The following is a 12,169-nucleotide window of genomic DNA, read 5'->3' on the forward strand; positions in this document are numbered from 1 at the left end:
TGTCCATGTCAACTCAGTAAACTCCCTGCTTTTGTGTCCCTGTCTTCCCTTTCCCTGCCTGAGACAGTCTTGACTCTCTTTTTATCAGATATGTATTACCATAACAGGTTTGAACATCTCGTTTCACTTCACATAAACATCATTTAAAATATATACTTTCACTATCATTTAAATGTGTTGGAAGAAAATCTTTTTTTGGATCATATCTGATATGTTGTTGTGGTGTCAAAGCAGCAGTCAAAAAACACCGGGCATTCCCTTTAACTTTGTACAATTTTATGAAATGCATACTAATGATATACTCATGGTAACTGGCAGCAATGCACACATGCAGATCAAAATACAAAGATATGTACAAATGTGAATTGTACACTCTTAAGGTGTGTTCAGACTGAAGGCGGAGCAAATTTCAGAGGCGGCGTGATTGCATACAAATTCAATGTAGAGTAGGACAAGGTAGTTTGCTCAAGGCAGCGTGAACTGAAGCAAAAACACGTCCACACAGGTTGAAAATGCTGCAGAAAGTGTGTGCTTAAACCCGAGCTATTGTACTCCACTTTATGAACATACAGAGACAAAGAGAGTCCGGAGGAAATAACAGAAACAGCTTGAGATCAAGTTTGGAAATCAGTCCAATTCAGGGCTGTAGCACACACACACACTGTACAAAGGCACACTCTGCTCACACACACACACTGTTAGGTAGTTTCAGCTAACATCTGGACTCTGGATGCTTTGGCTGTTAGGTGTGGATTAACACTCCAGCAGTCAAATTTGTGCGAATAAAGCAAGTTGAACATTTTCTCCGAGCTCAGTCTGAGCACACCTTTACAGCTATCTTTAAAAATTTACCAGTGGTTTTTACCCCCCGACCTGAGTTCAATAACCTCAATTGTTCATGTCGTCCAATTGCAGCCCATCGCACTACTGATTGGTCTTCGAGAGGGCAGAGGTGCTATCTGATTGGTTGTTGGTTCAGACAAGTAGATGCAAAAACAGACAGTAATGAATACTGTTGTGTTCTGAGGAGATAAAAATCACATTGACATCATTTACTCAGGGCATACACATAGAACATTTATTGCTGCGTAATCAGGCTTTAACCTTTGATGCCATATTCACTGACACAAGGATTTGTCTCAGAAAGATAGGAGGATATATCTTTGAAGCTAAAACAGCCCTTGGTTGCTTCGCATTTTTCCCTCATCAAAACTTTAATCTCAGGGATTCCCACTGACAAACGGGAGACTTCAGGAAAAGGCAACTCTTCACCTGAAATCATAAACACACGCGCACACACAGGCATACACTCACACACACAACTGTCTTTACTGTCACCCACCTAACACCATGTGATAAAACATAGTCATCAAAGTGATTTTGCATGGTACAAAAGGTCAATCCCTCTGATTTTCTCACATCACCTAGTTCTTTTTTGAGAAATTTCAAAAAGTAAGGTAATGATCGAAACACTGGGGATACAACAGTCTACCTCTAGAAATCAGGCTAAAAGATGAGCATCTCCTTTTTGGATGAAGCGAGAAGCAAAATAAGCTTGCATTAAAAAGATGCAATGTTTTGTTCATTATTACAGTGTCAACTTTGATAAGAAACACATGGTGTGTGTAAGGGTTGCTACAACATACTGTATGTGTGAGGAGATGGGGAAGAGAAGATGAGTGCATCAGGGTCATTTCAAGAAAAAGCATACTGTATTGCAATCCCAGAACCATGCTTAAAGAACACTAATGTGTCCATAATTGATATGTTGTGGAGTAACTCTCAAATTAAAGCTTTCGTAGAGATGGTTCCCGCTATTCATGTTTTTTTTTGTGTGTGTTTTTTTTTAAGCATAGGAGGCTAAAAGCAAACAAAGTTCCCTGTGTGCAGCAAGGAGTGTCTGTGAGCTAGACCGATCCTCAAGTGCTGAGTGAATATGGCTGTTCCCATCTCTGGTTGTCCCCTGGGACTCCAACGTTTGAAAAAAAAAAATCCATGAGGAACCAGTGTCCCCAAAGAGAAATGTGCTGGAGGGAACAATCTCTTCAGTGCACAAAGTTCATTTGAAATTTTTTGCTTCGTTGTTTTATACACCGTCCACACTTTAAAAAATGTTATAAAACTGGAAGCCACTGGCAGACAAAAAGTCCTAGACAACAAGTTAAAGAGATCGTATGGGTTAAATGAAATAGGGATTAAGTAACGGCAACACTTGCACGTGCCTATTCTCTTTTTCTACAAAAATAGTGGAATAGAAATCACATGGTTATCACCCAACACTGACATCTTGATACACTTCTGTATATAGGTAAAAATCTTGGTTAAATGCAATTCCATCATGCAGTCCACGTCCCTCGCAACTCTTGTGGGTTGGTCCATCTGTCGCAAATTCCTTAAGCATGGTGAGAGGAAGTGGTGTCAAAAAGGAGTGTGCTTCAAGACTCACTTTATTGTTTAACTGTGAACCATTTTGGTCCACAAAAGGCTGCTCCATGCACACTTCAATGTTTCTTCTGATGGGGTTTGTAAAGCTCCATCCAACCTGGCTCTTTATCAGATTCCTTCCTTCATGTTTGAGTGAGTGTGAGATGCTGGAGATGGAGAGAAAAAAAAGAACCAATTTCACGAATAGCTCCATGCACGGTCATACCTCCGCAATCTGTCCATTTATTTTCATTTTCCGCTGCCACTCCATTTAAAAGAGGCACAAAGCTTTGATCAGTTGATGCCCATCACCTGTTTCAAAAATACAGAGGTATAGTGAAGTGTTGAGAATAATCTAATTCATGCCTTGGATACCTGAGGCAGTGCTCTCCCACACGCCATGAGCACTCACTTTTGAACTCTCCTCCACCTTGCATTTTTACTCTGAACTCAGCAGAAGGTCCTGTGCCAGAGAGAGTAGGACCTGTTGTTTCCGTCTGCCGGAACAGATGGACATTAGATCCGCTTTCTGCATTCTCAGCCAAACAAATGACCTGCCTTCTCCTTTGCCAGCCTTCCTTCCGCCCTTAAAATATTCTGCCACTTCCGAGCCTCCTCCCACTTACTTGCTGCACTGCCTCTGAAACAACAACCCAAAACAGTCTCTGTTGGCATGGAGAGCTATTTTCAGTTTGGGTACTTCTATTTTTGCATTTTCGACCTCAGTGATCCCAAGCTGACACCAGCAAAAGAAAATTACAGTAGAGCAATAACAAGACTCTCGTTTGTCTTTGAGTTAAAGCTCTTTCGTCTCTGCTTTTATTGACTCCCTGATACAATTGGGTCTCCGGGTTTTCTGATGTGAGCAGAACCTTCCATTTCCACCCCTTCAAGTTAAGCCCTTGGGCCTTTACTTCGCAGGCCCTTTCCTCACCTAACCAAGACCACTCCTCTAGGTAGGAAAAAATAGGACTTGGGCTTGTCACAAATGTATAGAAAGGGGTTGAGGGGGCAAGATGAGGGTTTGGTTTTGGAATACGGGACATCGTGTGTCATCAAGCCTCTCTCTCACTGATGGAAGCAGAGAGAGTGAGAGGGACAGCTATGGGTTTAGATCCAAGGAATGGAGAGACAAAGAAAGAGCGAACAGTAGGTTTCATCTGTTTTTCCGACAAGGCCCTACTGTTGTTTGGCTTGAGCTCTTCCCTTTCAACCCTTGCTGACGATCCCCTATTTCCCCTCTTCCTTCTCCTCTTGTATCCACCAATACCCCCGTCCAGGGGTTGGCCAAAAAGCCTTCGGGGTCCATAAGCTCCAATCCCAGAATCTCCCTACGGCTCTCCCTGCCCCGGGATGACAGCAGCATCCCCCCTTGGTCCAGGCTGCCTGTGCTGTTGCACTTCTTCACTGCTACTCCCGGGTACACCAGGGAGCTGGGAGACAGCAGGGATGTGAGAGACAAGCTGCTCAGCGTCTCTGACAAATGTTCACTGTTGCCTGCTTGGCTGGAGCCACAGCCCCCAATGGATGACCCAATACCTATGCCCAGGTCCTCGTCTGAAGGGTCAATGGAGTCGTCACGGGTGTAGCCCGGGCTGGTGCTACCTCGGCCACTGCTCTGGCTCCGCTGGTGGCCCTTGGTGGCCTGCAGGGTGAGGGCTGACGAGGGGCTCGGCCGTGGTCTCAGGGTCTGGACCGGGGAGGAAATGGCGTTACTGTCATCAGGCAGCGGGAGTGGGCACACGAGTGGTAAGGGAGCTGTCGGCAGAGACAACTCCAAGTTCTGTGGTGGAGAGATGCTGAAGCTCAGGCCCTCTTCCAGGGTGGTCTGGAGGCTGCCCTCAGAGCTGCCTGTAGCAAGGGACGAGTCACTGTGGGACGGGTACTGAACACAGGAGGTAGGGAGGAGAAAAAGAAAGATATTATTCCAGATCTTTTTTTAATTGAATGTTTTAAATATGTAATACATATATTTTTAATAGAGCAAACAGTAATGGTAATAAACTGAATCATAAACCAGTTTTCATGTTGTCATTTCTCCTCTAGCTAAACATAAAACTTTTTTTTTTTGCTTCACCATTAACAGCAGTCTAGTGACTCCAGCCTCTACATCGACACATCTTCACACATATCTTCATCCACCTTTAGTGTCCTATAACCTATTTGATAGTGTATGCCGCCCCTTTCCTTTTACCTGTGAGCAGAGCATCTTGCTATGGGCCCCTGGGGAGCGTAGTGACGCCCAGGAGGCAGGGGAGGTCAGCCTGAGGCCCCTCGTCAGCCGTAGGCTCCTGCTGCGGGGAGGTGCTGGGATGGCTGCTCCTGCGGGATGGAAGAACTCTGCAGGCAGATGAAAGAGAGGAGACACGCCACTCGCACCTGCTCCACCTTCACCGTTTCTTTCCTGGTTGCTGCTTCTGGAAACGCCACCTGAGGGGGGAAAACACCCTTTCCATTTTGATCGCGGTGTCAGTTTATGTTAATCATGTTCCCTGTCCTTTTGAAAGCTACAGCAGAAGAGTGTATCTATCCCTATTTTAGTCTAATCACATACTCAAAGTGCTTCCTGCTGGTGGGGTTAGACAGATTTAAGATACTTGTAGATGTTTTAATGATAAGTGGGTATTTATTATTTGTGATTCTATTTGGTTTACAAATTAAGAAACATTGCATTTTAAGAAATTATTGAAATAAAACCTTGTGCCAGCTCAACCACCTCCTAAACAATTACTTTAGACTTGTGGTCTAAATTATGTCTTCTAAATTTCACTCACCACCGCTATTGGAACACATTGTAAGTTGCACAAAAAGCAAGCAAGAAATTGAATAGAAATGGATGTTATTTTTGAATCTATTCATCATTAATAGATTCCTTTCTACTGGTAGTTGAGCAAAAATACTGAGAGATTTTTAATATATATTCTATTAATATCTATACAACTCACCAGGGCTACAGTGAGGAGTGCATGTGTGTGGTTGATGTGTTTGCATCTCCATCTCCTGTATTGCAGTCTCAACATCAATGCCAGCAATGAGGGGCCTGCAGGGCTGGCCCAGGCCCTCCACCTGGCTCTGCACCACCGTCTGGGTGGGGGGGCCTCCTGCATAACTCCCTCCACCTCCAGCCTCCTCAGAGCTGCGGGAGTCACTGCTGCACCTTCCCTGGAAGAAAACAGATGAACTGACATTAAAGAAAGTACTTTCCAATTCATTTACAGGAGAGATTACTCAAGTTGGTTTTTACTCAATTTATTCAAAAAACCACATTGCAGATGTAGGTGGAAAAACTTAGAAATACTTGGACTTTTTCATTTAAAAAAAACGAATAGTCATTAGCATAGCTTGTATTGGCCTTTAGCTCTTATTCCTTCAGGCAAAAGGACAAGCGAAGTTAAGGATTAGCATTATGTTAGTGATAATTGCTGGAAGGAGCCTGATAGAAAAGGGTAACAGAAGAAAGCAGCCCCTCTGGCATCTTGCTGATATCAAACATGGCCTCTTATTCACATCATCTCTCAGGTGTTTCATGTAAGTGCTAGGGAAGCGGTGAGGACTGATTATAAGCTGAAAGAGCCTGTAATTGACATGTTAATTTTAAATATCGTAACAATAAATGTTTGGATATAAATGTGCCTGTGTGTGATGGCTGCAACAGCCGGAAGCAGAAGCAGGAGGTTGATTAGGCCAGTTCAGATCTGTAAGCTTACCTCGTACGTTTTAATTACCATCATGTAAGGACTGCAAGATCATTTGTGCGGGTTCGTGCACAGGAGTGTGTGTGAGGGTACTCTTTTGTGCTTCCACTAGTGTATTGTATCTCTGAGTCGTTTAGTCCTAGCCCCTGAACAGCCCCCTTTCAAATAGACAGACACCCACACCCAAACACACCTCAAACAACCTTGGAAAACAAAAAATGTTTTCACCAAATAATGTTTGACATATAAAATGCCTAACCTTAGATCCTTCCTCACCTTCTGCCTTTCGCACTATCTCTTTTTCTTCCCCCCTTTCTCTAACGAGCATTGGTTCACAGCCATGATTGGCGATTGCAGGCTTATCTGGCTATCCACAACCAAGCAGCATTACCCCATTACAGTCGAGGATGTCTAGGAAGGACGGACGATAAGGGAAAGAGATAGAGAGGCCAGAGGGAGGTGCGGAGAAGGTGTGCAATTACCAGAGGGGCATCGCTGGGAAAGTAGAAGCATGCAAGATAAAGTGGAAATGGGGAGAGTGGGTGTTAGAGATGGAGGCAAGAGAGCCACCCAGGACAGCCACGAGGGAGAGTCTAGTTTTATTCATGAGCCGAACTGTGGATTCTTCAAAGACACGATAGTAACCACTGATACACAGAGAGAAAGAGATAAAGCGGCCTTTGGAACCCAAGTTTTACACCGTAATTCACAAGAGAGCCTGCAGCATAGCTATGCCAAAGGTTTTATTATGGTCATTAGTTTTGCGCTTCCTTGATTAAATATAAAAAATGATTGGATAGCAAATAACATTGGACAAAGTACCAGTATACTGTCAACATGTCAAGTACAAACTAGTGAGCATACTAGCAGTGAAATGAGGATGCATTGGCATTATAGTGGGTACTGCAGCTTCTTCTTGATCTAAAACTTTCTTTTTCTTTTTTTAACATACAAAGACCGCAAAGATCTACAAAGATCTGACAAGCAGGTATGCAGCCCGACTAAATTACCGAGGTAATGACATTAAAGTAGAGTCCCTGGCTGTATTCGTCACACCCTCACTATTCACTCCATGCGAGTTCTTACTAGAATAAAAATCATTATATCAAGCAGTGTGAATAGCAAAAACTGGGCAAGATAAAACAAGCACATCTTTGCAACATGCACATTAATACCACGTAATAAATCTAACACACATTTAATTCATAATAATTCACATACGTCTTTTTTTTTCATTGGTTAATGAGTCCTCTATGGGATATGGGCATGCGTATATATAAGCATATTAGTATTAGTATTTTTGAAAGCCTGAGGCACACATATGCAACATCGTGCCCAAGGGCCATTTAGATCCGTCCCGCAATGGCCTCAAAGCAAAATGATCAATGAAACACATCATTATGTTAATAAATCTTAAGGCGTATGAATACAATGTGTTTTTTATGGTTCAATTAAAATGTGTAGCCCTTCACTTGTGTTATCAAAGGCAGTTACGGCCGTCTGGAACAATCTCTCCTTCCCACCTGACTTTGCTCGTACCCACCTTGCACTCTTGCGCCAGCAGCTGGTAGGCGGTGTGTTCGTCCAGGCTGAGGTCATCTGGCAGAGCGGGGGACGAGGACTTGTCTGACATTTGCTCTGACTTCAGGGATGCCTGCTCAATCTCTGCCATCCTGATCTGCTGCAAAAAGGCACCTCTGTTATTCATGTCTTAACACGGGGAAGGGATGGGAAATAGGAGCAGCAAATATTTAAGACTTCCTGGAATCAATTAATAGCGCATTGTCTTATCAGTGCTAAATATAATGCATGATTTATTAACAGCCATGACTGACCTCAGTATCTTTTATCTTTGCATACATAGATATTACAATTCTAAAGGATCAGCAACACTGTTTCGAAGACGGGTCTCATTTATGGTTTACATAGAGATATTCCTAAAGGCCCGTAAGAGCTACACAGACAAGATAGGTAAAACCTCCGCCAAGTTTCGATATGCTTCACCAGATGTTGACAATTCAAAGTGGCCAAAATGCCGAGGCACCTGTTTGTAAAGAGAGCAAGGTGAGAGATTTCAAGAAATAACAACAATGCTTGGTCAACATTCATTGAGCAATATTTGTGAAGAGAGGGAGGCTGAATGAGCGGCGAGAGGCAGATATCCAAGCAGTGCGTACACAGCAGGTGTGTGTGTGCATGTATATGTAAGCGAGAGTGAAGAGATGTCTTTCTGGCCGTCAAGAGTGAAGTTGTAGCTGCACCAGACCCTCATAATTCTACCCCTAAAGCCGACTGAGTATGTTTTCAAACACAGGTGTAAATTACAATGAGTTTGCTGTGTGTAATGGCGTTTCATAATCCTTGAAATACTCTCACACATGTTCAGCAACCTTACGAAATAACCCAATATAATTAGCAACAATTACTCGAACTGGTACTACTTTCTCTCTCTCTCTCATTTCTTCACATCATCTCCAGCTAAGTTTGCTCATCAGGTAGATCATTTGGCTAGTGGGTTATAAAATATCGCAACATAAGCCTTCTGTGAGCTTCTCCACACTTTTCCCTGTCCTTCCCCTTGCAGCGCTTTTTGTTCACAAATTTCAAAACATACTGCAAACAGTGAGCTGGAGTGGAATTCAGGGTTCTGGGGGTGCTATGATGTGCTCAAGCAGTGTTTTCTTTAACGAAACGGAGCAATAAATAGCCAGAGAGAATCATTAAGAAGGGTACTTAAAAAAGACCTAGTGAAATCCAATGGAGTGAGGCCTGTAAGCGATAAATTAACACGTACCCCTAGGTGAGAAAGAAAAGGAGGTTCATAGAGAGAGAGATTCATGGCTGATATGCAGCAGTAAATTACCATTCCCCAAAGGGGAGAAAGAAAGAAAGAAAGAAAGAAAGAGAAAGTGAAAGAGAGAGAACGTGAAAGAGAGACGGCATGAGACAAGGAAGCAAAGCAGAGGTAATGCAACTCATTAATTTAAAGGAGCACTTTTCTGAAACTTATTTCTGTATATCGGCCCTCCCTAATGTGGCAGCGCCTTATCTGCTGATTTGCTCTGTGAGTCTCAGAGTGGGGTTGTAAATGGCTTCCAAAAAGGTCTATGGGAATCATTGGTTGGTACATTTATTTTGAAAGTTACTGGAAACTACTTCTCTTCTTGTGTTCTTGGCTGTACCTCCGGGGACAATGAAAAAGGCACGATGAATACAGGGGGAGTTGCTACACAGTTGCTTCCAAGGTAACTGCAGAGATATTAAAGGCTTAACTATTGGATTCAGGCAAGACCCGATTGGAAATGTCCATTGCAGCCTGAGAGTGAAAAAGGAAAAGCATTGGGTTTTTCATCAATGCAACTGGGAGGCGAGGACACTAGAAGATAGAGTGACTGGGCAAAATAATAAGCATGACTGATATCTCATGGCTACATTGCATGACACATGCTGGTGTGGACATAATAAGCATAAATGTTAAACAAAATACACCAGGAGTCAAATTATTCTTTTCTACAACATACAGGAGCAAAAACAAGCACACCTCTGTCTCCTCCTATTACCACATCTACCACAGTCAGTAACATTTAGGTCGACCTAAAGAAAAACTCATCCCTGCACCACTCTGTTGACCACTGCTTGAAAATAACAAGTTAACATTGTTTCGTAATAAGTATTCCAATGTTTGTATCATAGTAGCTTTTAAGAAATATATATGTATGTTACACAATACCTCCCCAGTTCTCTCATTATGGGATATTTCTTGCTGACAAATGCCATTTTTGACCGCAGGATCTGCAGATGTCAATACATAGGTTTTATGGCGCCTCTCAAGAAATAGTGTCAGAGAAATGATGGTGTTGCCTGCTCATGTATGTTTGAGAAGTGCCTATTAATGAACGCTACTGAATAAATGGCAATGGCCTTCATTAATCCAATTAACTGTTCGCTGAAGACTAAGATCAGTCAGTCTCTCTTAAGTCCTATTCGGGCAGCTGCTTTATGAATATTTCCAATGACGCACACTTTGCACCCAGGTGTCCTATTGTGTGTGCTTGTCCGCTTAATCACAAAAACCTTGTACACAACACAGAAGGGAAAGAACGTATGTCTAAAAAATAAACCTTGTGGGAAACTTCATGCACGTTTGATGGGTAAGTCCATGGAAAATTACAGAGAACAGTACAGGATCAGATACAGCAAATCAGATAAACAAAGGGAAAGCCAGAGGGGGCAAAGGGACAGATGGAAAGAGGAAGCATGTAAAAGAAGCAGGAAAGATTGATAGTTTGACAGCATCTGCAGACAGGCAGAAAGCAGCCCTGACAGTTGAGGAGGTATAGAGCCCAGTTATTGCTCCTTCTGAGCTGACCCGCTGCACTTTGTCATTATGATGGACAACACTGGCACAGGATAGTAAGTTCAACAGAGTGGTTTATACAGGACTTCCTGCTTAGAAAATACCCCAAAATACAAGCACGAGTGGAGTTGAGTGTTAGTGCTTGCCTGCATGCAAAATCAGGGATGGCTGCATGTGTATAAGCATGCATTGGGCCTCATTAATCCACATTTCTGCACATATATGGAGAGTTGATTCGTCTTAAAACACAATAATAATGAATCAAGGGCTAAAACCCCTTATTATACTGTGAAATTGCAGTACATACAGTAGTTGACACCGTTTACAGTTGATTAACCTTCCATACAATCTGCATTGTGTAACGAATGAAGCCCCTTTGTGTGTATGTCAGCGAAAGTACAAGCAAATGCATGTTGCTGAGAGTGTCCCTGCATGCATGTAATCTGCAACAAAACATCATGGGTGTGTGCCAACAAGTGTTTGTCTTGTGTATATATGTGATTTTGTTTGTGTATTCAGGACCAGGCAGAAATTGGTTTTGCACACCAAACACATGTCAAAGCAACATCCTGTGTGTGCATGTATGTGTACTTACTGGCATATATTGTATATTTCTTTATGTGTACTTGTGTATAAGAAGAGAAGATGTCTTACAGTTTTATGTTTCCACCTTCACAACTATTCAGTGCCTTCATCCTCTGTTAAATTATTTAGAAATGTTCATCAAGTTTATTTTCATCCAACACCTGGGGTTATGTTTACCAATCATCCCAGAGGACAGAATCAGGCTTAATGGACCAAAACCTCTTAGAATGATCCATATTCAGTCCTACTTTCTGGCAAAGGGGTAAAAGCATTTTTTCTAAATCAAGTTTTTCACAATTTTCTATGATTGCTCCATCTAAAAAATCTGTGTCCAGAACATTTTTAAATGTACATTTATTTGACAGCAAATATCTGATGTGGGTGCCTCACATCTGTGACAGCACTAATGTATTTCGGAGCTTCAAAGCTGACCTGGTTTTTTGCCACCACTGAACACTATAATGAAAGGAGACTTGGAAATCCTGGAATTTTGCTGAATTATGAGTGTAGCCATTGGTAAGATCTCCTGACTGAACACGGCAACTTAAACCATGTAGTTTTCCAACCGACTGTGGATACTCTGACATCAGTTTATTGCTCAGTGAAAGTGCTGCCCTCTTTCTCTCACTGAGCGCAGCTGTCAAGCCAAAAACAAACAAAACACAGCAACAGCGAGCATAGAGTGCTGCAGATTCACCTGCGACTCTTTTCAAGGGAACATTTATTTACTAGAAAAAACATGTTGCTGGGTGCATTTTTTTTAAATGACATTGCTAAAGTGGTAGTAAAACAGATAGCGACATGGTTGCTAAAATGGCAACACAGCGGTGTATTTTTGTATTAAAAGGTTTCATTTTCTAAAGGTGGAATTAATTTTTGGTGCAGCAAAGTGCGTGACTTACAGTAGAGACTCTGACATGTTTGATCAATATTGGCCTCCAGGTTGGTCGAGTGAAACTCCGTGGGTAGAAGCTGTCACTAAAAATGATCATGTTAAAAATGTGTGTCTATTTATAGCACTGTGGATAGTTGTGTCAGCCAACTGCGTGTGTGTGTGTGTGTCTGTGTGTGTATCGCATATATGGGTGTTTTCATTCAGTTCATGGTG

The 12,169-nt window shown here is 42.4% G+C and overlaps 1 protein-coding gene across 1 annotated transcript in view; it reads right to left on the reverse strand.

Annotated features, from left to right (window-relative positions):
• Positions 1 to 259: 259 nt before the first annotated feature.
• The window catches only part of cacna1ia (calcium voltage-gated channel subunit alpha1 Ia), a 140,652-nt gene continuing 128,742 nt past the window's right edge, over positions 260 to 12,169 (reverse strand). The window contains exons 34-37 of the mRNA XM_063904518.1: positions 7,663 to 7,800; positions 5,370 to 5,586; positions 4,619 to 4,854; positions 260 to 4,309 (exon numbers count right to left, since the gene is read on the reverse strand). Of these exons, the coding sequence (XP_063760588.1) occupies positions 3,581 to 4,309; positions 4,619 to 4,854; positions 5,370 to 5,586; positions 7,663 to 7,800 (1,320 nt within the window). The 3' untranslated portion in view covers positions 260 to 3,580. The remainder of the gene's footprint in view (positions 4,310 to 4,618; positions 4,855 to 5,369; positions 5,587 to 7,662; positions 7,801 to 12,169) is intronic.

Source organism: Eleginops maclovinus, chromosome 16 (assembly GCF_036324505.1).
Source record: "Eleginops maclovinus isolate JMC-PN-2008 ecotype Puerto Natales chromosome 16, JC_Emac_rtc_rv5, whole genome shotgun sequence".
NCBI classification, from domain to species: domain Eukaryota; kingdom Metazoa; phylum Chordata; class Actinopteri; order Perciformes; family Eleginopidae; genus Eleginops; species Eleginops maclovinus.